This window comes from Aethalodelphis obliquidens, unplaced genomic scaffold, assembly GCF_003676395.1.
Source record: "Aethalodelphis obliquidens isolate GAN/ISIS:26980383/991018 unplaced genomic scaffold, ASM367639v1 scaffold79, whole genome shotgun sequence".
NCBI classification, from domain to species: Eukaryota; Metazoa; Chordata; class Mammalia; order Artiodactyla; family Delphinidae; genus Aethalodelphis; species Aethalodelphis obliquidens.
Window position 1 is genome coordinate 1,384,849 of NW_020838023.1, and position 27,255 is coordinate 1,412,103.

The 27,255-nt window shown below is 34.5% G+C and overlaps 1 protein-coding gene across 3 annotated transcripts in view; it reads right to left on the reverse strand.

The window, feature by feature from the left end:
* Window positions 1-27,255, reverse strand: part of CSMD3 (CUB and Sushi multiple domains 3) — a 1,084,122-nt gene that overhangs the window by 559,031 nt on the left and 497,836 nt on the right. For all 3 annotated transcript variants that reach the window (XM_027092553.1, XM_027092552.1, XM_027092550.1), the window contains one exon: window positions 18,547-18,650. In XM_027092553.1, the coding sequence (XP_026948354.1) occupies window positions 18,547-18,650 (104 nt within the window). The remainder of the gene's footprint in view (window positions 1-18,546; window positions 18,651-27,255) is intronic.

Here is a 27,255-nt window from a genome sequence, read left to right on the forward strand (position 1 = left end):
AAAATGAAAATTAATAAGGAAACACAAGGTTTAAATAGACCAGATAGATTTAATTGATATTTATAGGACATTCCATCCAAAAACAGCAGATCATACTTTCTTCTCAAGTGCACACAGAACATTCTCCAGGATAGATAATATCTTGGGTCACAAATCAAGCCTCAGGAAATTAAAGACAATTGAAATCACATCAAGCATCTTTTCTGACCACAACGCTAGGAGATTAGAAATCAATTACAGGGAAAAAAACGTAAAAAACACAAACACATGGAGGCTAAACAATATGTTACTAAATAACCAAGAGATAATTGAAGAAGTAAAAGAGGAAATCAAAAAATACCTAGAGAAAAATGACAATGAAAACACGATGATCCAAAACCTATGGGATGCAGCAAAAGCAGTTCTAAGAGGGAAGTTTATGGCTATACAAGCCTACCTCAAAAACAAGAAAAAACCTCAAATAAAAAATCTAACATTACACCTAAAGGAACTAGAGAAAGAAGAACAAACAAAACCCAAAGTTAGCAGAAGGAAAGAAATCATCAAGATAATAGCAGAAGTAAATGAAATTGAAACAAAGAAAACAATACCAAAGATCAATAAAACTAAAAGCTGGTTCTTTGAGAAGATAAACAAAATTGATAAACCATTAGCCACACTGATCAAGAAAAAGAGAGAGAGGACTCAAATCAATAAAATTAAAAATGAAAAAGGAGACATTACAACAGACACCACAGAAATACAAAGCATCCTAAGAGATTACTACAAGCAACTGTATGCCAATAAAATGCACAACCTGGAAGAAATGGACAAATTCTTAGAAAGATATAGCCTTCCAAGACTGAACCAGGAAGAAATAGAAAATATGCACAGACCAATCACAAGTAATGAAACTGAACCTGTGATTAAAAATCTTCCAACACACAAAGTCCAGGACCAGAGAGCTTCACAGGTGAATTCTATCAAACATTTAAAGAAGAGATAACACCCATGCTTCTCAAACTCTTCCAAAAAATTGCAGAGGAAGGAACACTCTCAAACTCATTCTATGAGGCCACCATCAGCCTGATACCAAAACCAGAAAAAGATATGACAACAAAAGAAAATTACAGACCAATATCACTGATGAATATAGATGCAAAAATCCTCAACAAAATACTAGCAAACAGAATCCAACAACACATTAAAAGGATCATACACCATGATCAAGTGGGATTTATCCCAGGGATGCAAGGATTCTTCAATATACGCAAATCAATCAATGTGATACACCATATTAACAAATTGAAGAAGAAAAACGATATGATCATCTCAATAAATGCAGAAAAAGTTTTTGACAAAATTCAACACTGATTTATGATAAAAACTCCCCAGAAAGTAGGCAGAGAGGGAACCTACCTCAACATAATAAAGGCCATATATGACAAACCCAGAGCAAACATCATTCTCAATGGTGAAAAACTGAAAGCATTTCCTCTGAGATCAGGAACAAGACAAGGATGTCAACTCTCACTACTATTATTCAACATAGTTTTGAAGTCCTTGCCACAGCAATCAAAGAAGAAAAAGAAATAAAAGGAATACAAATTGGAGAAGAAGTAAAACTGTCTCTGTTTGCAGATGACATGATACTATACATAGAGAATCCTAAAGATGCCACCAAAAACTATTAGAGCTAATCAATGAATTTGGTAATGTTGCAGGATACAAAATTAATGCACAGAAATCTCTTGCGTTCCTATACACTAATGATGAAAAATCTGAAAGAGAAATTAAGGAAACACTCCTATTTACCATTGTAACAAAAAGAATAAAATACCTAGGAATAAACCTACCTAGGGAGACAAAAGACCTGTATGCAGAAAACTATAAGACACTGATGAAAGAAATTAAAGATGATACCAACAGATGGAGATACATACCATGTTCCTGGATCGGAAGAATCAATATTGTAAAAATGACTATACTCCCCAAAGCAATCTACAGATTCAATGCAGTCCCTATCAAATTACCAATGGCATTTTTTTACAGACCTAGAACAAAAAATCTTAAAATTTGTATGGAGACGTAGCCAAAGCAGTCTTGAGGGAAAAAAGTGGAGCTGGGGGAATCAGGCTCCCTGACTTCAGACTATACTACAAAGCTACAGTAATCAACACAATATGGCACTGGCACAAAAACAGAAATATAGATCAATGGAATAGGACAGAACGCCCAGAGAAAAAACCCATTCACCTATGGTGAACTAATCTATGACAAAGGAGGCAAGGATATACAATGGAGAAAAGACAGTCTCTTCAGTAAGTGGTGCTGGGAAAACTGGTCAGCTACATGTAAAAGAATGAAATTAGAACACTCCTTAACACCATACAGAAAAATAAACTCGAAATGGATTGGAGACCTAAATGTAAGACCAGGCACTGTAAAACGCTTAGAGGGAAACATAGGAAGAACATTCTTTCACATAAATCACAGCAAGATATTTTTTGATCTATCTCCTACAGTAATGGAAATAAAAACAAAACTAAACAAATGGGACCTAATGAAACTTAAAAAGCTTCTGCACAGCAAAGGAAACCATAAACAAGACGAAAAGACAACACTCAGAATGGGAGAAAATATTTGCAAATGAATCAACGGACAAAGGATTAATCTCCAAAATATATAAATAGCTCATGTAGCTCAATATTAAAAAAACAAACAACCTAATCCAAAAATGGGCAGAAGACCTAAGTAGACATTTCTCCAAGGAAGACATACAGATGTCCAAGAAGCAAATGAAAAGCTGCTCAGTGTCACTAATTGTTAGAGAAATGCAAATCAAAATTACAATGAGGTATTACCTAACACCAATTAGAATGGGTATCATCAGAAAATCTATAAGCAACAAATACTGGAGAGGGCGTGGAGAAAATGGAGCCCTCTTGCACTGTTGGTGGGAATGTAAATTGATACAGCCACTATGGAGAACAGTATGGAGGTTCCTTAAAAAACTAAAAATAGAATTACCATATGACCCAACAATCCCACTACTGGGCATATACCCAGAGAAAACCATAATTCAAAAAGACACATGCACCCCAATGTTCATTGCAGCACTATTTACAATAGCCAGGTCATAGAAGCAAACTAAATGCCCATCGACAGACAAATGGATAAAGAAGGTGTGGTACATGTATACAATGGAATATCACTCAGCCATAAAAAGAAATGAAATTGGGTCATTTGTAGAGACGTGGATGAATCTAGAGACTGTAATACACAGTGAAATAAGTCAGAAAGAGAAAAACAAATATCATATATTAACACATATATGTGGAACCTAGAAAATGGTACAGATGAACCGGTTTGCAGAGCAGAAATTGAGACACATAAGTAGAGAACAAACGTATGGACACCAAGGGGGGAACGCGGCGGGGGTTGGGGGTGGCAGTGTGATGAATTGGGAGATTGGGATTGACATGTATACGCTGATGTGTATAAAATGGATGACAAATAAGAACCTGCTGTATAAAAAAATAAATTAAATTAAATTAAAAAAAAGTGTTATCATCTCACTCACACCTGTTAGGATGGCTATTCACAAAAAGGTAAGAAGTAATAAATGCTGGTGGGAATGTGGAGAAAAAGGAACCCTTGTACACTGTTGTTCAGAATGTAAACCGTTACAGCCCCTATGAAACAGTATAGAGGTTCCTCAAGAAATTAAAAACAGAAATACCCTAAGATTCAGCAATCCCACTTCCTGCTAGAGATATCCAAATGAAATGAAACCATTATCTCAAAGAGTTATCTATAATCCCGTCTTCACTGCAGCATTATTCACAATAACAGGGCTATGGAAACAACCTAAGCATCTGTCAGTAGATGAATAGATCAAGAAAATTTATGCGTGCACACACACACATATCGTTCAGCCTTAAAAAGGAAATAAATTCTGTCATTTGCAACAACATGGGTGAAACTGGAGGGCATTAGGATAAGTGACACTAAGTCATATAGAGAAAGACAAATACTGTATGGAATCACATATGTGGAACCTAAAAAAAATAAAAAAGAGAGAGAGTATTAATTCATAGAAACAAGAGAGTTGCCAGGTATTGGGGAGTGGGGGAAATAGGCAGAGGTTGGTATAAGTGTACATACTTTCAGTTATAAGATGAATAAGATCTGAAAGTCTAATGTGTAACATGATAACTATAGTTGATAACAGTGAACTCTATAACTGAAATTTGCTAGAAGAAGTAGAACTTAAATGTTCTCACCAGAAAAAAAAAAAAAAGGTAAATATGTGAGGTGATAGATGTGTTAATTAACTTGATGGGGGGGAATCCTTTCACAAAGTATACATATATCCACGTTGTATAATTTAAAGTGCTTTACATTTTTATTCATCAATTATACCTCAGTAAGTCTGAAACAAAATTTTAAAAGCAAATAAAATAGAAAAGAAAGTGGATCAAAATACTAGACGAACAACATAGAGTTTTAAAAATAAAAATACATGAAGTACTGTGGAATGATGGGACTACATAAATGTTAATTCAGTTAGGTAACTGAGTAGTGAATAATTGTGGTTTTTACTTCATTTATGGTGTTGGACTTCAGAAGTTTTAATTTATTGGTTAATTCTAAAGCATAATGTGTGTGAGAGTCTTTGGAACAGTTATTACAGATGCAAAAAGATGTCTATTTCAACACTTGTTTGTTTTTTCGGTGGGGGGTGTACGCGGGCCTCTCAATGTTGTGGCCTCTCCCGTTGCGGAGCACAGACTCCGGACGCGCAGGCTCAGCGGCCATGGCTCACGGGCCTAGCCGCTCCGCGGCATGTGGGATCTTCCCGGACCGGGGCACGAACCCGTGTCCCCTGCATCGGCAGGCAGACTCTCAACCACTGCGCCACCAGGGAAGCCCCTCAACACTTGTGTTTAGAGAATTTTAAGGTCAAGACCTCAGCACATACATCTTTGTACTCATCTGTGGATACTTCAGTCAAATATTGGGTTGGCCAAAAAGTTTGTTTGGGTTTTCCATAATTGCTTACAAAAAACACAAAAGAACTTTATGGCCAACCCAATATTTAGCATTCTAACAAAGTGCTGTGCTTTTGTGGGAAGAACGCTAATGTATTTATTTACATACTCTTTCTATATTTTGTCCTAATTTCTTTCCTACAGCCGCTTTCAAAATGCCTACCATATTACAAATATTCCTGATAAAAAGAGAAAAAATACCAACTGAAAGCTTCTTTAGTTTAGACAATTTGATCCAATTGAATCCAATGCCAAAAAAAACCCCACGAAAAACCCCAAACAAAACCATAGTAATTGCTTAAATTGCAGTAAAACCATCAGTGTTTTCACAATACAAACCAAAGTAAAACAGTAAACTGCCTTCTTGTTTTAGTAAAATCATCCATGTTCTCCCAGTCGAAAATGTAACTATCGTCACAATGAAGAAATAATGAAGAACCATAAAAATAAACTATCCCTTATATTTAACATTTTTGTTGCTAGTAATCAAATGTCACAGAGATTATTTTATACTGCAGCCTAAAGTAATTCTGAAATTCCAAGAGCATTTATTTATTATTGCCCACTAGCAAGTCATTTGAATGACTATACATCAAATTTTGTCCACACGATGAGATAATTGCTACTGTCAGTTTGATTGTTTTTCTTGCATGTGGTATTAGTAAGTGCTGTTGAAACTCTGGTGCTAGAGACTAAATGTCCCCCTGCTGCCAAAACTTACATGTTGAAACCTAATCTCCAATGTTAGGGTATTTGAAGGTGAGGACTTTGATAGGTGATTAGGTCATGAAGGCAGAGCGCTCCTCAATGTGATTGTGCCCTTATAAAAGAGGACCCAGAGAGATCCCTGACCCCATCTGCTATATGAGGACACAGTAAAAAGATGGCCACCTATGAACTGGAAAGCGGGTTGTTAGCAGACACCGAATCTGCTGGCACCATGATCTCTGAATTCCAGACTCTAGAACTGCGAGGAATACATTTATGTTGTTTATAAACCACCCAGTCTATCCTTTTTTCTTTTTTTTTTTTTTAATAGTAGCCTGAATGCACTGACACCACATAGACCTGCATAGCTCTCTACTGCCTGTGGTATGTCTTTGCCAATGTCTGCAAAGATACCCCATCTGCTGACATGTTTCAGTAGATGTGTCTTGATGTAGAGCAATTTTTCTGCTCCTATTATAATTCATGCCACACCTAACAATGTTAACACAGGCTCTGTGTTAGGTATTTTGGGAAATCCAAGATGAGTAGTAAACAATCTCTGCAATCGAGGAACCTAAAATGATTGTGAGTGTGTATGAGTGTGTGTGTGGGTGTGTGTGTGTGAGTGTAATGGAGGAGGGCAAGGAGGAGTGCAAGGCAGAAATAAGAGCAGTGAGAAGATATCAGATTGGCCAAAAAGTTCCTTTGTTTTTAAGTAAAAATAAAAGACACATTTTTCATTTTCACCAAGAAATTTATTGAAAATGCATTCATCATTTTGTTCCACTACCTTCTGACATTTTTCAGTCAATTTCATAATTCTATATTCCCAAAACATTTTTTTCTTTTTGAGCAAAGAACTGTTCCAGGTGCCTTTTATAGTCTTCCAGGGAATTGAAATTTTTTCCATTAACAGAATTTTGTAAAGACTGAAATATCAATAAATGTAAATCTGAAGGGGCAATGCCTGGTGAATACAGAAAATGAATCAGAACTTCCCAGTCAATCTGTAACAGTTTTTGCCTGGTGATCAAAGAAACATGCACAGTCTTGCATTAACCTGATGGAAGATTATGCGGTTCTGTTAACTAATTCTGGATGCTTTTCGTCAAGTGCTGCTTTCAGTTGGCCTAATTGGGAGCAGTATTTGTTGGAATTAATTGTTTCATTTTCCAGAAGGAGCTCATAATAGAGGACTCCCTTCCAATCTCACCATATACACAACATCACCTTCTTTGGATGAACACCGGCCTTTTGGTGTGGTTGGTGGTGGTTCATTTCACTTGCCCCGCGATCTCTCCCATTCCACATTATTGTACAGTAACCATTTTTCATTGCCCATCACAATTCGTTTCAAAAACGTAACGTTTTCATTACATTTAAGTAAAGAATCAGAGAATCACATGCAGAAATATGGTCAATAAGGTTTTTTTCTCTTAATTATGTGGAACCCAAATATCAAAGTGATTAACATAACCAAGCTGGTGTAAATGATTTTCAACACTTGAGCTGGATATTTTGAGTATGTCAGCTATTTGGATATTTTGAGTATAGCATCTCCCGTGTGGTATAATGTTGACTGTTCTCAATTAATGTCTCGATTTCATCACCATCATCTTCAACTGGTCTACCCGACCATGGAGCATTGTCCAGCGAGAAATCTCCAGAAAGAAACTTTGCAAACCACTTTTGACACATTCGATCAGTCACAGCTCCTGCTACATACACTGCACAGATCTTTTTTTGCATTTCAGTTGTGTTTTTATCTTTCTTGAAATAATAAAGCATAATATGCCAAAATGTTGCTTTTTTTCTTCCATCTTAAATATTAAAATAGCTATACAAAAATTTTCCAGTTTTGATAAGTTTTTTTTTAAATGCACACTGATATGACAGCTGTGACAATACAATCTAACAAAATGGTTTCGAATGAAGTTAAAGACAACTAAGTGCTACTAGAGCCATCTTAGGGAAAAAAACGAACAAAGGTTTTGGCCAACCCAATATATATATATATTTTTTGATAACTTTCATATAGGGGTGAAAGATTATTCTGAATAGTCAATTTTTCTAAGTCCTTTTTATACTGTGGCCATCAATCTCTAACAATATTGCCTTGTTGCTATATTTAGTATATTCCCTTCTTTCATTAGCCCATGGGGTCGGTTGGTATTTAGATTTTCATTATTAACAGGGGAAGGTACAAGAGCAAATTTGAGAAGTTGTAAGTCCCTGGTTGTAAGAGCGTTTGCTCAAGGCAAATATCACATATAGCAGTCTTGTACCAAGGTGGCATTTTGAAAGAGTAAACTGTTGAAAAATTTTATAAAATAATATATCTTCAACAAAGTAGCTCTTTAAAACATATGCACCAATGAGCTGAGAGCAATAATAATATATGAACATAAAAAACAGCTACCTTTTCTATAAATCTAGTACGAATATTATTTATTAAATATTAAAATAAAGAAAATATTTATTTAAAATATAGTAACACAAAGTAGAGTTTGCATGTGTGTGTGCGTGTGTATTTAAAATAAAAAGAAGAAATATAGACGAATGAAACAGGATAGAAAGCCCAGAGATAAACCCATGCACATATGGTCACCTTATTTTTGATAAGGGAGGCAAGAATATACAATGGAGAAAAGACAGTCTCTTCAATAAGTGGTGCTGGGAAAACTGGACAGCTACATGTAAAAGAAGGAAATTAGAACACTCCCTAACACCATACACAAAAATAAATTCAAAATGGATTAAAGACCTAAATGTAAGGCCAGACACTATAAACTCTTAGAGGAAAACATAGGCAGAACACTATATGACATAAATCACAGCAAGATCCTTTTTGACACACCTCCTAGAGAAATGTGAATAAAACCAAAAATAAAAAAATGGGACCTAATGAAACTTAAAAGCTTTTGCATACCAAAGGAAACCATAAATAAGATGAAAAGACAACCCTCAAAATGGGAGAAAATATTTGCAAATGAAGGAACTGACAAAGGAATAATCTCCAAAATTTACAAGCAGCTTATGCGGCTCAATACCAAAAAAACAAACAACCCAATCCAAACATGGGCAGAGACCGAAATAGACATTTCTCCAAAGAAGATATACAGATTGCCAACAAATACATGAAAGAATGCTCAACATCACTAATTATTAGAGAAATGAAAATCAAAACTACAATGAGGTATCACCTCACACCAGTCAGAATGGCCATCGTCAAAAAAATCTACAAACCATACATGCTGGAGAGGATGTGGAGAAAAGGGAACCCTCTTGCACTGTTGGTGGGAATGTAAATTGATACAGCCACTATGGAGAACTGTATAGAGGTTCCTCAAAAAAACTATGAATAGAACTACCATACGACCCAGCAATCCCACTATTGGTCATATACTCTGACAAAACCATAATTCAAAGAGTCATGTACCACAATGTTCACTGCATCTCTATTTACAATAGCCAGGACATGGAAGCAACCTAAGTGTCCATCAACAGATGAATGGATAAAGAAGATGTGTCATATATATACAGTGGAATATTATTCAGCCATTAAAAAGAAATGAAATTGAATTATTTGTAGTGAGGTGGATAGACCTAGAGCCTGTCACACAGAGTGAAGTTAGAAAGAGAAAAACAAATACTGTATGCTAACACATATATATGGAATCTAAAAAAAAAAAATGTTCTGAAGAACCTAGGGGCAGGACAGGAATAAAGATGCAGACGTAGAGAATGGACTTGAGGACACGGGGAGGGGGAAGGGTAAGCTGGGACGAAGTCAGAGAGTGGCATGGATTTATATATACTACAAATGTAAAATAGATAGCTAGTGGGAAGCAGCCTCATCGCACAGGGAGATCAGCTTGCACAGCACAGGGAGATCAGCTCAGTGTTTTGTAACCACCTAGAAGGGTGGGATAGGGAGGGTGGGAGGGAGATGCAAGAGGAAGGAGATATGGGGATATATGTATATGTATAGCTGATACACTTCATTATAAAGCAGAAACTAACACACAATTGTAAAGCAATTATATGCCAATAAAGGTGTTAAAAAATAAATAATTAAAATAAAATAAAAAGAAGAGTTCCCAGGGAACAGTGTTGTTAGCTCATACTAACATATATCTGAGAATGAGATTTTACATTATAAAATTTTTCAGGACAAATCAGAATTTGATAGTCATAGGATAGAACCATGTTTGGATATCTAAGACAACATTTTTTTTCACCTTCTGTAACACGTTTGTTCAAATACAATGTTATCCAATATCAATGTATACTCATAAAATTTCCAGGAGCATCTTGGAAAAGAAGAGTTTTCTTTCTATTTTTTATTTTACAAGGGTTCACTTAATTATTCTTTATAGTGTTACTGTGACTCCCTTAATGGAACAGCAAAGTGTGTGAGAGAAAATGTAGGAAAAGGAAAGAGAATCACATTTCTCATAGAATGCATTTTTAACTATTTCAGTTTGATGCCATACAGATGAGAAGGGTGGACAAGTAATCAACAACTCCTCCCTTCTTTATGCAACGAAATGAGGGTTGGAAGTGTATTCAATGCCTGTAATTGTACTATCATCACTGTTAGTTCTCTCAAATTTATTACATCCATTTTTACCATCAGGCGAATTTATATATAAGTGTGAAAATAGCACATGTAAAACAATCTGTGAGAAAAAACTTCTTTTAACAGTCTTTAAAAGATATTAACATGATTGTTCAAATCCATTATCTGAATTATTATCAACTGGTCAAGTTTATATTCTGATCTCTATTGACACTTGTCACTATACCACCATGAAGCTGCCATGAATGAAAAATCCTACCTCAAACTGGAGGAAAAAAAAAATGCCCTTCAAGTAAGTCCAGTGGAGAGAAAATTAACGAGCATGAGAGTGAGAAAGAAAAGGCCACAAATAAGCAATACAGTACGAGACAGCAAATGGCTGAAGCAATAAATCTTTGAATTGTGAATTTAAGTTTGCAGCTTAAATTCACATAATTTTAGGAATTTTCATCTGATAAAATTATATGGAGTACTTAGTACTGCACACGATGTCCAATTACAGTGTATTCTCTGTTACTTAATAAATTTATTGCTTATAACTGTGTCATGAGTATTTCTTCAGAACCAAAATTTCAAGGTAAAGAGATACGGCACACTGAGATTATTTATAAGTTACTGAATTGCAAAACTGACATACTTTGTACTTAAGGGGAAGAAATTATAAGAATTATTTTTTAAAGCTTTTCATAATTCATTTTTGGAGGACTATTTTAGCTGTTGAACATGTTATGACCATATGGATACATTTTTTTATTGAAGAGAATATGACAATTTATTTTAACTTTTAGAATCTAAATATTGAAGGAAAATTGGAAGCGAAAACACCATTTACTTCCAATGCTTAATTCAATCCTATGACCTAAATAGAATAGGCTGGGATGCTCCTTATCTGGTTAAATATTTTAAAAAATGAGGTATCCTGTGTTTATTAAACTAATCAGAACTTATAAACTTAAATATATAGGCTGAATTCATCCTCCTTTAAAATACTTTCAAATATGAGATTACACGGCTCTCTGTTAAATGAACATATTTTCTGTGTTTTACTATGTTTCTGACTTTCGGCTATTTAATATTTTAAAATAAATTTATTGAAAAGATAGTTTTAGTGCCGAAAGTTAGTCTCTGGCACATGGATCACACTTAAGAGAAAAGCAAAAAGGAACATGTAGATGAGTAAACAGTTTGCCAAATAAAATGCCTAAATGGAGACTAATTTTACCCATTAGAAGAACGTTATTTAAAATAAATTCCCTTCAACTGTTTTTTTGGTTTTTTTTTTTTTATACGTTCTTGACCATTAACCATGCCATATGCAATACTGTTTTTAAACTTGGGCAAGAGAGGTCCCTTCCCTGATCCCTTCGTCTGACCATTCTGTAGCCCACCTCTTGCCCAGGGATGTGCCTGCTCACTTCACCTATGAGATCCTAGACTAATTTCCAGCCCACAATGTGGTAAGAACTGAAATTGGGAGTAAATCTTTCAAACTTCTAGAGTAACTTGAAAGAGTATTTCTGTCTGGTGAATTTCATAATAAAAAAACTTGGAATGTATTTATATGTGCTTTTATTTCATTTTCCTAGAAATTTTTTTTTTCACTTTGTATAAGTATCATTTCAAGACGAATTAAAAATAAAAACAAATCTTCTATTTTATAGTTTGTTTAAAAACTACTGTTCCACAACTCATTGGTACCTGGTACCCTGGAATTTCCTGCTACCTGAACCTTCATAGGCCTCTTTTCCAGGTCCACATTCTCAGGGTCAGAACACATGACCCATATGTGCACTCTTAGACCCAGTGGGCAGTGTTTGCAGGGAGGTGTGGCAGCTTGAATGTGTAGGCTGGGAAGTCTACATGTATCGTGAAGGATGGAGCTGAGTTTGGGAATAGAGGGTGGCCAGGTGCAGGCTGGGGCTGGGACCACTTTCCTACACCTTCATGTCCCAACAAGAAAATCACACAAGTCCCAGAATTCTAAATTTAAACTTGTCCTTCTAGGTTGTTATGAAAGTGTATTTGTCAAGGTAGGAGGATGGAACATATTGTATTTAACAATATGTAGCTTAATTTATAACTTTTAATATTTAGACATTTGATATGTGAGATTCTGTCTGTATTCTTACTCTGAGCCTTGCAAATGTCCAGATGAGTGGGCTTGCTGTTGAGAAAGCTAAACTTATTAAAAAATATGTCTCAGGTACACTCAAATTTATATCAGCTTCTTTGGTAGATACAAATCCAGTGGGTTCTCTTATCACAGACTCTTAGAGTTCAGAGGAAACTTTGACCTAACTTCAAGTTTGTAAAATCTCTGTTAGCTAGTCAGACAGCTTTTATTCGAACACCTCTAGGAGGTAGGTGCTACCTAGTTCTGTTGTAGTCACACTTACTCAAGGAAAAGAAAGTTATATTTTCAGAAATGTGTAATTGTGTTCTGAGGAAGAAAAGCAGGTTTAAGAAACACATTTCTGGTTACAGACAGACAAATATAAAAAAAAATCACAGATTTTTCAAAATTAATACAACTTCTCAGAGTGAAGGAATTATAACAAGTAATGAAATAGAACTACTGTGTAAACTAGGGACAATATGATGACAGGAATGTGAGAAAAGGAAAATGTAATGTTTTTTTCTTCATTTATTCTACCAGCAGCAGAAGCTTAGTCTGTAAAATACAGCTATTTCCACTTGACTATTCATTCAGGTCATAAGACCTCTTTTCATTAACGTATTTGCTCTTTATCTGGTCTTATGTTGCCTACCTAACTTTGGGATCATCCTCAAAAAAAAAAAAAAAAATCAATTGTGAACCTATTTCTTTCATTTAATTATCCAATACTTCTCATGTCATCTGCTACTTGATCCAATTCATACAACACAGGATTATAAAAATCACTTAAAAAATTTATTCACCCTGTCTCCCAAAATAAAAGGAAATAGAGACATTATCTGCACTTGATAAGAATTTTGAAAAGCACAGAAAATACACTAATAAAAATTTTACTAGATCTTTTTGAAGCAACTGAGGTCAAAATTCTTAAAAGAAGGTGTGCAGAAACTGAAGGACTGTGGCATGTCTACAAAGAGGTTCTTGTGATTAGCGAAGAGTTCATTTTTAAGAAAGTGTATGGCTATATTTAAAATATAAAGGGGTTTTCCTCTTAGTACTTAAAATTATATAGTAAATATCATTGCCTTAATTCTTCTTACTTTGAGTTTTGCAAAAACATAATATATATGATTATGATGTCTGCATATAAAATGTGTGTGTGTGTGTGTGTGTTTGGGTGTGTGTGTGTGTGCGTGTGTGTGTGTGTGTGCGCGCGCGCACTCATGCGCTCATCTCATAGTCTTCTGGTTATTTAAACATAATGTATTATCTTTCTTACTCTCTCTTAGCCCTCCCACACTCTCACTAAGGGACCAATTTAGATCCAATGATTGAACAGTCTAAAAAGTAATGGTCACAGAATAAAGCTTTAATTTTTATTTCCACTGGAGGTGAAGTACTCAATGTGAACTTTGAATATGATAGTATAGGGAAATCCATTTGGAAACTTGGTATTCTTTTGAAAATAATAATTAATAACCATTCTGTGTTATTAATACAATAATTTATTCTATGAAGAAAATATCAACAGGTATATCAGAATTCATTATTGTCTACCTAATTTTTTAACATTAGAATAGATTAAATTATATGGTTCAAACATAATATTATTTTTTTCTTTTAGCATGTGGGACTGTACAGATTACTGTTTAATCCCAATAAATGTACTCTTTTATGCTTACCATTTCTAATGGTTGGGTATTTAAGATAATAATTTTGATATTTTCCTTCTGTGTCTTATTAGATTACTGTAAATTTGTATGTCTATAACCTTTCTGCTTGTAGTTTTGTGATATTAATTATCTCATAGATTGTTTAAGGCAGTGGCTAAAGGAGTATATAGCATCCCTGATCTGGGATATTAGTTGTACAAGATGACATCTATTATTTCATTAGATTCTGAAATGCTAAGTTTTATTTAGTGGTAGATATAGTAAAAAAGATGTTTAAGAAATATTCTTCAGTCAACTGACTAGCTATCCTGCCTTTCCCTGTCCATGCTTTGTAGAATCTAAACCTGAAATCTAGTCCTCTATCTTAAGCAGAAAAAAGGAAAATATGTTCCATCACATACATGTTTTACAGTCTCATTTTTGAAGTACATATAATGTGATCTATCAAATAAACATGTAGAAAGATAGGTCTCAGAATGTGTGAGGATAACTTACAAAATTTGCTATATTATCATTAATGCCCAAGAAACTTCAACTTTTCTAAAGTGTCAGATAAAGGAACAAATATATGTATTATTTGGGAAATAATAAATAATAAATTTAAGGAATAAACCAAATTTTGTGTTGTATCATGTGTCACATGCCTATAGGCCCAGGCAGGCAATGCAAGGGTTCTTAGATGCTCAAGTGAAAAACGAGACAAGGTTGAAGGGCCATGAGAACCTATGGGCTCTCTAAAGAGGGCAGAAGAGAGTTCCAGCAAATTTTGCCATGTGATAATCCAGTCCTAGTGTTGCCAGTCTGTCGAAAGAAACAATAAATTCAGATTTTTTATATGTAATTTTCAATTATTTAAAACACTGTATAGTTGACCCTTGAAGAACATGGGTTTGAACTGCACAGGTCCACTTATACATGGATTCTTTTTTTCCAGTAAATACTACAGTACTACACAATCCATGGTTGGTTGAACCCATGTATGTGGAACTATGGATATGGAGGGCTGACTATGGGATTTGGGCATGTGCAGATTGTGATATATGTGACAGTTCCTGGAAACAATACCCCGTGGATACCAAGGGATGACTGCACTTCCCAAACAACAACCGAAAAACATACTTACTGATCATATTAGTTCTGTGGCTGTCAATTTCTAATACAATATTACAGTATAATGAAATCCAAACTATCAGGTACAAAACCACAAAGAAATCTAGGAGGAACTATATATAATTTCTGAAAGATATTAGTCTAGCGTGGTGAAATGTCTACCAGGTACATCATCCTGATAAAAATGCTGAGTATTTTTAAGGGGTTGGAGTTACAAATAATTTGAACAACATAAACAAATATACAGAACATGTAAAGCAATGGCTCTTTGTCCATCATTATCTTAGGAAGCACAAAGTGGAATTGTAGTAGGCTCAGAGATAAACAACAAAATTGTGGTTGATCAATGATATCCATGTAGTAGGTGGAAGAGAGAAGTTGAAGTTGAGGTCAAGAATGCATAAAGATAAGTAAGAAGAGAAGGGATTTTTTTTTTTTCCTGAAAAGATAACAACTAAGATGGAATAGTATTGGGTCTACAATGTACACATAAGGTAAATCTTTGGTGTTATTACAGGATTCTGCAATAACAGTACTATGAGAACTTCTTGTAAAACTAAAAAGAAAAGGAAAGGAAAGAGGAGGAGAGGTTTGGAGGCCAGCAGGGATTACAAGTGCAGCCCCTCAGGACTGTATATATTTGCAAACTTTAAAAGCTTCTGCCTGAGGGTCTGGCATCCAATCAGCCTGAAACTAGGTGATCACTGAATTCCTTTCTTTGGAACACTGACAAGTCTTGGCACATGCGGAACAGCAGGGGGAAATCAGGAATAAATAAGGCAGTATATACAACCAAAAAGATTTAAGAGACAACAAAGATCTAGGGCAGGGTTGAATGAGAAGGATCATCACCTACACAAAGTCACTACTTCAAGACTGATAGAGGTAGCAGTTTTGCCTAATATATAGAAACAGACACAGAGAATTAGGCAAAATGAGGTGACAAAATATGCTCCAAACAAAAGAAAAAACAAAACATCAGAAAAAAAAAACCTTAATGATATGAAGATAAGTAATTTATCTGGTAAAGAATTCAAAATGATGGTCATAAAAGTGCTCACTGAACTCAGGAGAAGAATGGATGAACACAGTGAGAACTTCAACAAAGAGTTAAAAAAATATAAGAAAGAATCAATCACAGCTAAAGAATGAAATAACATGAGTAACATAAATTAAATGAAAAATACACTAAAGGGAATCAATAGCAGATAAGATGATACAGAAGAAGGATTAGCAATCTGGAAGACAGGGTAATGGAAATCACCCAATCAGAACAAAAAGGGGAAAAAAATTAAATATGGATAGCTTAAGGACAACATCAAGCACAAGAATATTTGCTTTATAGGGATCCCAGAAGTAGAAGAAAGAGAGAATGGGGAACAAATGTATTTGAAGAAATACTGGCTGAAAACTTCCCTATCCTAGAAAGGAAACAGACATCCAGATCCAGGAAGCACAGAGAGTCCCAAACAAGATGACTCCAAAGAGACCTACAAAGAGACACATTATAGGTAAAGTGTCAAAAATTAAAGAGAGAGTACTAAAAGCAGTAAGAGGAAACCAACTAGTTAATATAATGGAAGCAATTTTTTCAGCAGAAACTTTGCAGACCAGAATGGAGCAGCATGATATATTCAAAGTGCTGAAACAAAATAAAACAAACAAACAAACAAAAATTTACAACCAAGAATATTGTATCCAGCAAGGTTATCATTCAGAATTGAAAGTGAGATAAAGAGTTTCCCAGACAAGCAAAATCTAAAGGATTTCACCACCACTAAACTGGCCCTGCAAGAAATGTTAAAGGGACTTCTATAAGTTGAAATGAAATGGCACTAATTAATAAGAAAACACATGAAACTAAAATTCTCACTGGAAAAGGCAAATATATAGTAATGGTAGTGGATCAATCACTTATAAAACCTGTGTGAAGGTTAAATGATGAAAGTTAAAAAAAAAAAACCTATACAATAATTAGAGAAGACACAAAATAAAAAGATGTAAAACATGATGTAAAAGACATAAAATGTGGAATCAGGGAATAAAAATGTAGTATTTGTAGAATGCATTTGAACTTAAGTGACTATTAACATAAAATAAACTTTTCCATATATAAATAGTTATATATGAACCTTATGGTAACCACAAACCAAAAGCCTATAATAGATACAGAGAAAATAAAGACAAAAAAATCCAAACATGATACTAAAGAAAATCATTAAACAATCATCAAACAAACAAAAAAACCCAAGACCCATCTATATGCTGCTTATAAGAGACTCACTTCAGATCTAAACACACACAGACCAAAATTGAAGGAATGAAAAAAAATGTTTCATGCAAACAAAAATAAAAAGAAAGCTGGGGTAGCAGTACTTACATAAGATAAAATATACTTTAAAATAAAGACTGTAACAAAAGACAAAGAGCATCACATAATGTTAAAGGGATCAATCCAACAAGAGGATATAGCATCTGTAAATATCTATGCACCCAACGTAGGATCACCTAAATATATAAAGCAAACATTAATAGACATAATGGGAGGGGTCCAGAAATCTACATTTTAAAAAGTGCACCAGGTAATTGTGATGCAAAAGACCCCATTTTTGAGAAACACCTCACTGATAAAGCCTGTATTGCAAACCAACAGTTATGAAAGGAATACTGAGAGAAAGCATATCATAACCTTTTGAGGTTCATCACAGAAAAAAAATATATACATGCCCTGGACATTTCTTCTTGCCACTACCAGAGGTAGATTATTGGAATGGATAGCCAAGGATTTGGCGGTAAGTTCCCAACATTTCCCTTTTCTCAATTTATGTTCATTCTTTTTGTTCACATTAAGAACCTTTTCAGTATATTAGCTCAACTCTGAGAGCTGTTCATTGCTAACTACTTCACGTCAAACCACTGATAAACTCTCAACTACAGATCTTGATGACCAGGTCTTTATTATTGTCTCTGGGATCAATTTCATGATTGTTTTTTCCAGTCTATTCTAAAACTCTGTGAGGGCAAAGGTATTTTCCAAAATAAGGCCAATCAGCCACTCTGCAATTTCACCCTAGGCCTCTTTTGCCAATGAGTTCCTTTCTGGAAATGGATTCTTAAGTAACTGTGTTTGGATCAAGTACCTTAAGCACCACTGAAGAAAGACTAATAAATATACTATTTGCAGGTTGATGATCATAACTAAGGTAGTATGCTTCTTCTGTTGGTGATAGTAGGAAGAATCAATGAAAGAAAAAAAAGTAAAATTTCATACAATTTTATAAAGACCTAATAGGCTAAGTCAAGAAAGAAACATTGAGAACTTACACTTGGAGCACTGTCCTTGGGTCTCCAACTTCGCTCCCGTCACCAATTGTCAAGGTGTCATAGCCAATTTCCAGATCGAATTCTTCAAAATTTATCTGGATAACCTAGCAATAAACAGAAACAAACATCTCAAGTATATTTCATTATATAATAAAAGCAAACAAAAATGCACTGTGGACATACTATATATCTATAGATCTATAATTATCTGTATAAGAATTTCAAGCTATGGCAGGAGATCATGTGAGACTATTCCTATCAATCATTATAACATAATTTTTATTTACTCTATTGTATCTTCTGTAATAATTTTTCAGTGAAATGGCATGGCTTCTGTTTATAGGACACTCTTATTTGAGGAATCTGAATGCAAATCTAATTTAAGAAGGCTTTATGAAAATGTATAGGTACCTGAAGAGTGGTTACATTTGCATATATTTTTATAAGCTAGCACAGAAAAACACAGAGTATACTACTTCTATGAAATAGTAAAGCTTAAAAAATGTTAGAGCTAAATTTGAATCTAGATCACTAAATTTAAAGGCATCAGGTTTATTTTTGTGTATCCTTTGGTAACAGAATCCCTCATATATATTATATTTTGCTGGCAAAACTAGGAGCACAATTCTTTGGGAGACACATTATACCATAACAAAAAATTAATATTAATTCTTACCAAAATATACTCATGCATTCATTTATTGTTTATATATCTATGTAAAAATTCATATTTAATTAAATTGCAATTCTTAAATTAGAAACCCAATATTAAAGAATAATAAATCAAGAATCCATATAAGAAGAAATTACATAAATATCATCCTATATATAATCATGGCTTGAGCAAAAAATAATTTATAATAAAGTATTATTCAACATGAGTTAAAGAAAATGAATGGCTGAGATTACCAATAGTACTAGAGAATAAATGAAAAAAAGCTTTAAAATTTTTTAAATTATTATTTAAAAACTAATTTTTATAATTGTTACTTTGGTATCATAAAAAGAAATTCTTAAGAAAATGAGGGATTTCATACCCTGACTCTTTTTAGCTTCGTAACAAAAAAACAAATTTTTGATTATGTCTATTTCTTGATTTTTAAATCATTTTTTACTAGCATTAATTAAAGCCACTGTTTTGGTCAGGTTTAAATGCAGAATATATAAAAACACTGAATTTTACATGGCTACAATTTAAAAGTAAATGTTTCCCTGTTCTACACTGAGTTAAATGTAAGTATTCTCAATTAATAATTGCCTGTTAATAGAGATTAAGTTGTTCCCATTTTTTTGCTATCAAAAGCAACATGGTTACAACCAATCTTAAATATTTTCTGGCTCAAATGTACAAGTACTAGCTTATATATGTACTTATGAGTGCAATTTCTGGATAATAACAAAGCAAAAATTATATTTCATAATATTGTGCCATATGATTTGGAAATTATTTTACCAATTTAAATGCCTACAACTTGTGTGCATTAGGTTTCATTATTTCTACCAATCTAGAGGGTGTAAAAAATGACTTTTCTTTTGCATTTTCTTCATTAGTAATTAAGTTCTTTTTTCATATGTTTGTCATTTATGTTCTTTTTCAGGCTTTCTGTTTTTTTCTTCTTGACTCAAAGTTATTTTAATTTTCATAGAAACATGTCAATGCTGAAAAAGTTTTCAAATTTATTGTCATATAATTATTTGCTTTCTTTTAGCCTATGTTGTCTGCACTCTTGTCCTATTTCTATTTCTAACATTATATGTCTTCTCTATTTTTGTTTACTATTTTTTATTGTGCTAACTATAATATATATTAAAAAATCAATATTAGCTATTTTTAAGTGTACAATTCAGTGGCATTAATTATCAATATATTCACAATGCTATGCAACCATCACCGTCTTTTTCCAAAAGTTTTCCAAACCAAAACCTTGTTACCATTAAGCCATAACAATAACTCCCCATTTTCCTCTTTCCCCCATCTCCTGGTAACTTCCAACATACTTTCTGTCTCTACAAATTTTCATATTCTAGATATTTTATGTAAGTGGAAAAACACAATATTTCCCTTTTTGTGTCTGATTTACTTCACTAAGAAAAGTCTTTGAGGTTCATCTACATTATAGCATGTATCAGAACTTCATTCCTTTTTATGGCTGAATAATAGTCCATTGTATGTATACACCTAATTTGGTGTAACCATTACTCTGTTGATGGACACTTAGGGTGTTTCTATCTTTTATCTATGGTGAATATTGCTATTATGATGGTGTAAAAGTACTTATTTGAATCCCTGTTTTCAGAGTGAAATTACTGGGTCATATATTTAACATTTTGAAGAACTGCCAAGCTGCTTTCCAGAGCTTCTGAACATTTTAAATTTCCACCGGCCATTCATAAGGGTTCCAATTTCTCCATATCCTCACCACATGTTATTTTCTGTTTTGTTTTTATCATACCCATTCTGGTAGGTGTAAAGTGGTATCTTACTGTGGATATAATTGCATCTCTCTAATTAATGATATTGAGCATTTTTCCATGTACTTATTAACCATTTGTGTATCTTCTTTGGTAACTGTCTATTCAGGTCATTTACCCCTTTTTATTTATTTCTCTTTTACCCCTTTTAAAATTAAGTCATTTGTTTTATTGTTGTTGAGTTTAACAGCTCTTTACATATTCTAGATATTAATCCCCTATCAGATATATTAGTTGCAAATATTTTCTCCCATTATGTGAATTGTCTTTCTGCTCTTATGATAGTATTCTTTGACACCACAAAGTTTTAATGTAATGAAGTTCAGTTTACCTATTTTTTATTTTGTTCCCTGCGCTTTTGGTGTCATATTTAAGAAACCATTGCAAAATCCCATATCATACAATTTTTTTCTATGTTTTCTTCTATGAATTTTATAGTTTAAGCGCTTAAATTTAGGTTTTTGATCCATTTTGATTTAACTGTTGTATACAGTGCAAGTAAAGATCAAATTTCATTCTTCTGCATGTGGCTATCCAATTTTACAAGCACCATTTATTGAAACAACTATAGGCAAACCTTGCCTTATTGCACTTTGCTTTATTGTGATTGGCAGATATTGTATTTTGTACAAATTGAAGTTTTGTGGCAAAACTGTGGTCAAGCAAGTATATCAGCACCATTTTTTAAACAGCATTTGCATACTTTGTGGCTGTGTCATGTTTTGATACTTCTCACAATATTTCAAACTTTTTCATTACTATTACATTTATTATGGTGATCTGTGCTCAGTGACTTTTGATGTTTCTTTGTAATGGTTTTGGGGAGCCACAATCCACACCCACATAAGACTGCACACTTAAATGATAAATGTTGTGTGTGTTCTAAGTGCTCCACTGACAGGCTGTTCCCCCATCTTTCTCTATCTCTTTGGGCATCCCTATTACCTAAGACACAATAATATTGAAATTAGGGCAACTAATGACCCTACAGTGGCTTCTAAGTGTTCAAGTGTAAAGAGGAGTCCCACCTCCCACACTTTAAATCAAAAGCTAGAAATGATTAAGCTTAGTGAGAAATGCATGCATTTCGAAAGTCGAGACAGGCCGAAAGGTAGGCGTGCTGCATCAGTTGCAAGTTGTAAATGCAAAGAAACTGTTCTTGAAGGAAATTAAAAGTGCTACTCTAGTGAACATATGAATGATAAGAAAGTGAAATAGCCTTACTGCTGATATGGAGGAAGTTTTAGTGGTCTAGAAGGAAGTTCAAACAAGTCACAATGTTCTCTTAAGTAAAAGCCTAATTTAGAGTAAGGCCCTAACTCTCCTCAAATCTATGAAGGCTCAGAGAGGTAAGTAAGCTGCAAAGAAAAGTCTGAAGCTAGCAGAGATTGGTTCATGAGGTTTAAGGAAAAAAAGCCATCTCCATAACATAAAAGTACAAGGTGAACAGCAGAAGCTGCAGCAAGTTACCCAGATCTTGGTAAGAAAATTAATGAATGTGGCTACACTAATCAACAGATTTTCAGTGTAGACAAAACAGCCTATATTGGAAGAAGACACCATCTAGGACTTTCACAGCTACAGAGAAGTCAATGCCTGACTTCAAATCTTCAAAAGACAGGCTGACTCTCTTGTTAAGGGTATATGTAGCTGACTTGAAGCCAATGCTGATTTACTGTTCTGAAAACCTTAGGAATCTTAAGAATTATGCTAAATCTACTCTGCCTGTGCTCTATAAATGGAACAATAAAGCCTGGAAATAGCACATCTGTTTACAACATAGTTTATGGAATATTTTCAGCCCACTTTTGAGACCTACTGCTCAGGAAAGAAAAAGATTCCTTTAAAAATATGATTGTTTATTGACAATGCACCTGGTCACTCAAGAGCCCTGATGAACCTGTAAAACAAGATTAATGTTGTCATGTCTGCTAAACAACATCCATTCTGCAGCCCATGGATCAAGGAGTAATTCTGACTTTCAAGTCTTATTATTTAATTAACACATTCTGTAAGACTGTATCTGCCATAGATGGTGGTTCCTCTGATGGATCTGGGCAAAGTAAATTAAAACCTTTCTGTAAAGGATTCACCATTCTAGATGCCATTAAGAACATTTGGGATTCACGGGAAGAGCAAAATATCAACATTAATAGAAGTTTGGAAGAAGTTGATTCCAACCCTCATGGAGGACTTTGAGGGGTTCAAAACTTCAGTGGAGGAAGTCACCGCAGCTGTGGTGAAAATAGCAAGAGAATTATAATTAGAAGTGGAGCCTGAAGATGGGACTGAATTGCTGCAATTTCATGGTAAAACTTTTAACAGATGAGAGTTGCTTCTTGTGGATGAGCAAAGAATGTGATGGAATCTCCTCTTGGTGAAGATGTTGTGAAGATTGTTGAAATGACAGCAAAGGATTTAGAATATTATATAAACTTACTTGATAAAGCAGTAGTAGCATTTGAGAGAACTGACTCCTATTTTGAAAGTTCAACTGTGGATGAAATGCTATCAAAGCACAGTGCCTGCTACAGAGAAATCACTGGTGAAAGGGAAGAGTTAATCAATGTGGCAAACTTCATTAATGTTTTATTTTAAGAAATTGCTACAGGGACTCCCCTGGTGGTGCAGTGGTTAGGAATCTGCCTGCCAATGCAGGGGACACGGCTTCGATCCCTGGTCTGGGAGGACCCCACATGCTGCGGAGCAACTAAGCCCGTGCGCCACAACTACTGAGCCTACCCTCTGGAGCCCATGAGCCAGAGCTGCTGAGCCTGTGTGCTACAGCTACTGAAGCCCACACACCTGGAGCCTGTGCTCCCCAACAGGAGAGGCCACCACAATGAGAAGCCTGCACACCGCAGTGAAGAGTAGCCCCCGCTTGCCAGAACTACAGAAAGCCCGTGTGCAGCAACAAAGACCCAATGCAACCAAAACTAAATAAATAAAATTGATTCTTTAAGAAAAAAAGAAATTGCTACAGCCACCCCAACCATCAGCACCACCACCCTGATCATTCATCAGCCATCAATATCAAGGAAAGACTCCACCAGCTAAATGATTATGACTCACTGCAGGCTCAGATTATGGTTAGCATTTTTAAAATAGTTTTAATAGTTTTTAGTGTACAGATCTTTTACCTCCTTGGTTAAATTTATTCCTTAGTATTTTATTAGTTTTTAAAAAATTTATTGAAGTACAGTTGATTTACAATGTAGTGTTAATTTCTTCTGTACAGCAAAGTGACTCAGTTATACATATTCTTTTTCATATTCTGTTCCATTATGGTTTATCACAGGATATTGAATATAGTTCCCTGTGCTATACAGTAGGACTTTATTTATCCATCCTATATATACTAGTTTCCATCTGTTAATCTCAAACTCCCAATCCTTCCCTCCCCTACCTCCCATAAAGTATTTTTTAATTAAGATCTGTACACTGTTTTTTTAGGCACAATGTTGTTGCACACTTAATAGACTACAGTATACTGTAAACATAACTATTATACATACTACAAAAGAATTGTGAGACTTGCTTTATTGTGGTATTCGTTTTATTGTGGTGGTCTAGAACTGAACACACAATTATCTCCAAGGTATGCCTGTATTCTTTCACCATTGAATGTTTTTGGCACCTTTGTCAAAAATTCATTGCTCACAGACGGGTGGGTTTAGTTCTGTGCTCTCTTAGCTTTTGTTTATCTGGGAATATCTTGATTTATCTTTCATCCTTGAAGGAGAGTTTTGACAGATAGATATAGAATTCTTGGTTGACAGTCTTGTTTTCAATGCTTAAAGATATTGTCTCACTTGCTTCTCAGTTTCTTTTCCTTTTTTGAAATCAGCTGTTAATATTTTTTAGGATTTGTTGTACTTAAAGAGTCACTTTTCACCTGCTGCTTTCAAGATTCTCTTTGTTTTTACCTTTCAACCATTTGACTATAATATGTTTAGGTATGGATCACTTTAAGCTTATCTTACATGGATCACTTTAAGCTTATCTTACATAGAGTTTGTTGAGCTTCCTGGATGGGTAGATTCATGTCTCTCTCAAATTTGTGATCTTTCTGGTCATTATTCCTTCAAATATTCTTTCTGTACCATTATTTCTATCTTCTCCTCCTGAGAGTCATAAAATACATTTGTTGGTCCGTTTGCTCATATTCCACAGGTCCCTAGGCTCCTTTCACTTTTTTCACCTTTTTTCTTTTCTTTTTCTGTTCTTCAGACTGAATAATTTCAATTGTCCTATCTTCAAGCTTACTAATTCTTTCTTCTGCTGATCAAACCTGCTCTCAAAACCTCTAGGTTTTTAAAATTTCAGTTATTATGGTTTAAAGCTCCAGAATTTCTATTTGGTTTCTTTTTTATAATTTCTATCTCTTTATCGATATTCTCATTTTATTCATATGTCATTTTCATCATTCCCTTTAATTTTGTCCATGCTGCTTGAGCATAATTAATACAGTTGTTTTAAAACTTTGTCTAATAAGTTCAATGACTCAATGTCTTCAGGGATATTTTCTGTCAATTTATTTTGTTCCTTTCAATGGCCATATTCTCCTGTTTCTTTGCATACTTTGTGATCTCACTGTTGTTTCTGAAAACTATCCATTTGAATATTATAACATGGTAATTCTGGAAATCAGAGTCTCTTCCTTCCCCAGGGTTTGCTGTTCTTGATTTTTGAAGACTTGTGTCCATCCAATGTTTTAACTGGAATTTCTTTAAATTCAAGGAGATTAAAAAAATATCCATTTCAGCATGCTTGGGCTGCTATAACAAAATACCATAAACTGGGTGGCGTATAAACAATAGAAATTTATTTATCACAGTTCTCGAGGCTGGGAAGTCCAAGATCAAGGCGCGGTTGATTCAGTGTACGGTGAGAGAGTTTCCTGGTTCACAGAAGGCCATCTTTTTGTTGTAACCTAACACCAGCAGAAGGGTCTAGGGAGCCCTTTGGGGTCTCTCTTATAAGAACGCTAATCCTACTCATGAGGTCTCCACCCTCAGGACCTCCCAAAGGCCCCACCTCCTAATACCATCACACTCAGCATTCGGATTATGAATTCTGAAGGGACAGAAGCATTCAGATCATAGTAAGACCTCTCCCAGTCTTTGAGGACTGGCTCAGTGATAGGATATTCTTTAATACCTAGCCAGACCATTTATAATTTTGTCTTAGCCTTCACTTGCTGCTTGCATTAAGCCTATAGATCAGATAGTGGTGAAAGCTTAGGGTTTTCTCTGGTCTCCCTCAGCATGTGTCTTGCCATGGGCATGCATGTGACTTTCTAAATTCCACCATATACTGGAGGGCTTTTGCATGTCCTAATTTCCTGAAGAAACTGTTTCTTATTTCTAGTAACTCACTCATGGTGGCTTGTTTTCCTATGTGTTTAGTTATATTTAACAGTAAACCCATTTTTATTAAGGCTCTAGCTGTGAGAATCTTGAAGATCTTAAACTGGGTATAATTTCATTCATTTTCTGCTAACTGGATCCAAGGGTTACTACCAAGCTGGTGGCAGTTTAACATCTTGTGAGGCTTTTAGCTAAATACTAAAGTTTCAAGTTCAGCTTCTTCACCTATAGATCCCAAGAGACTGGGCCTCAGTCTTAGTCTCCTAATTCCAGAGACTTATTGCCATTTGCCACAAGGAAAACCAAGCTTTCTTTACATTTCATCTCCAAGCTTTCTTTACATTTCATCTCCTACTTTCATTTCAGTTCATTCTTCTTTTAATTATATACGCATAATTGTACTTGTGTTTGTATGGTATGCATGCATAGTCTTATAGATTTTCTTTATTGTGAACCAACAATGCACTGAAAAATGTGTTTCTTGTATTTCAGTGGGAGGGCCTTTCAGAGTACTTCATCTGTCATCCTTTCAAAAGATTAATGACATGATCCACTTTACCCCAAGCCATTTCACAATAGAGCCATGAGTGCATTGCATTTAAAATTAGGGAACGTCACTTATTAAATGGCTTTAAAAGTCTAATAGGCTAGTAGATACAAACTAAGAATGTAATAAGTGACTGGTTGATTGCTATTTCTATGCCAAACCCTTGATAGTCATTATTGTTTAGTCATGTCTCAAAAAATTTGGATACCCATTTAATGATAGATTTTATTTTGCCTGAATTGTAACTGAGGTTCATGCATGTATATATGCAACAATGAGAACTCGACTTCATTTTAAACTATGTGATGAATTAATTACTAA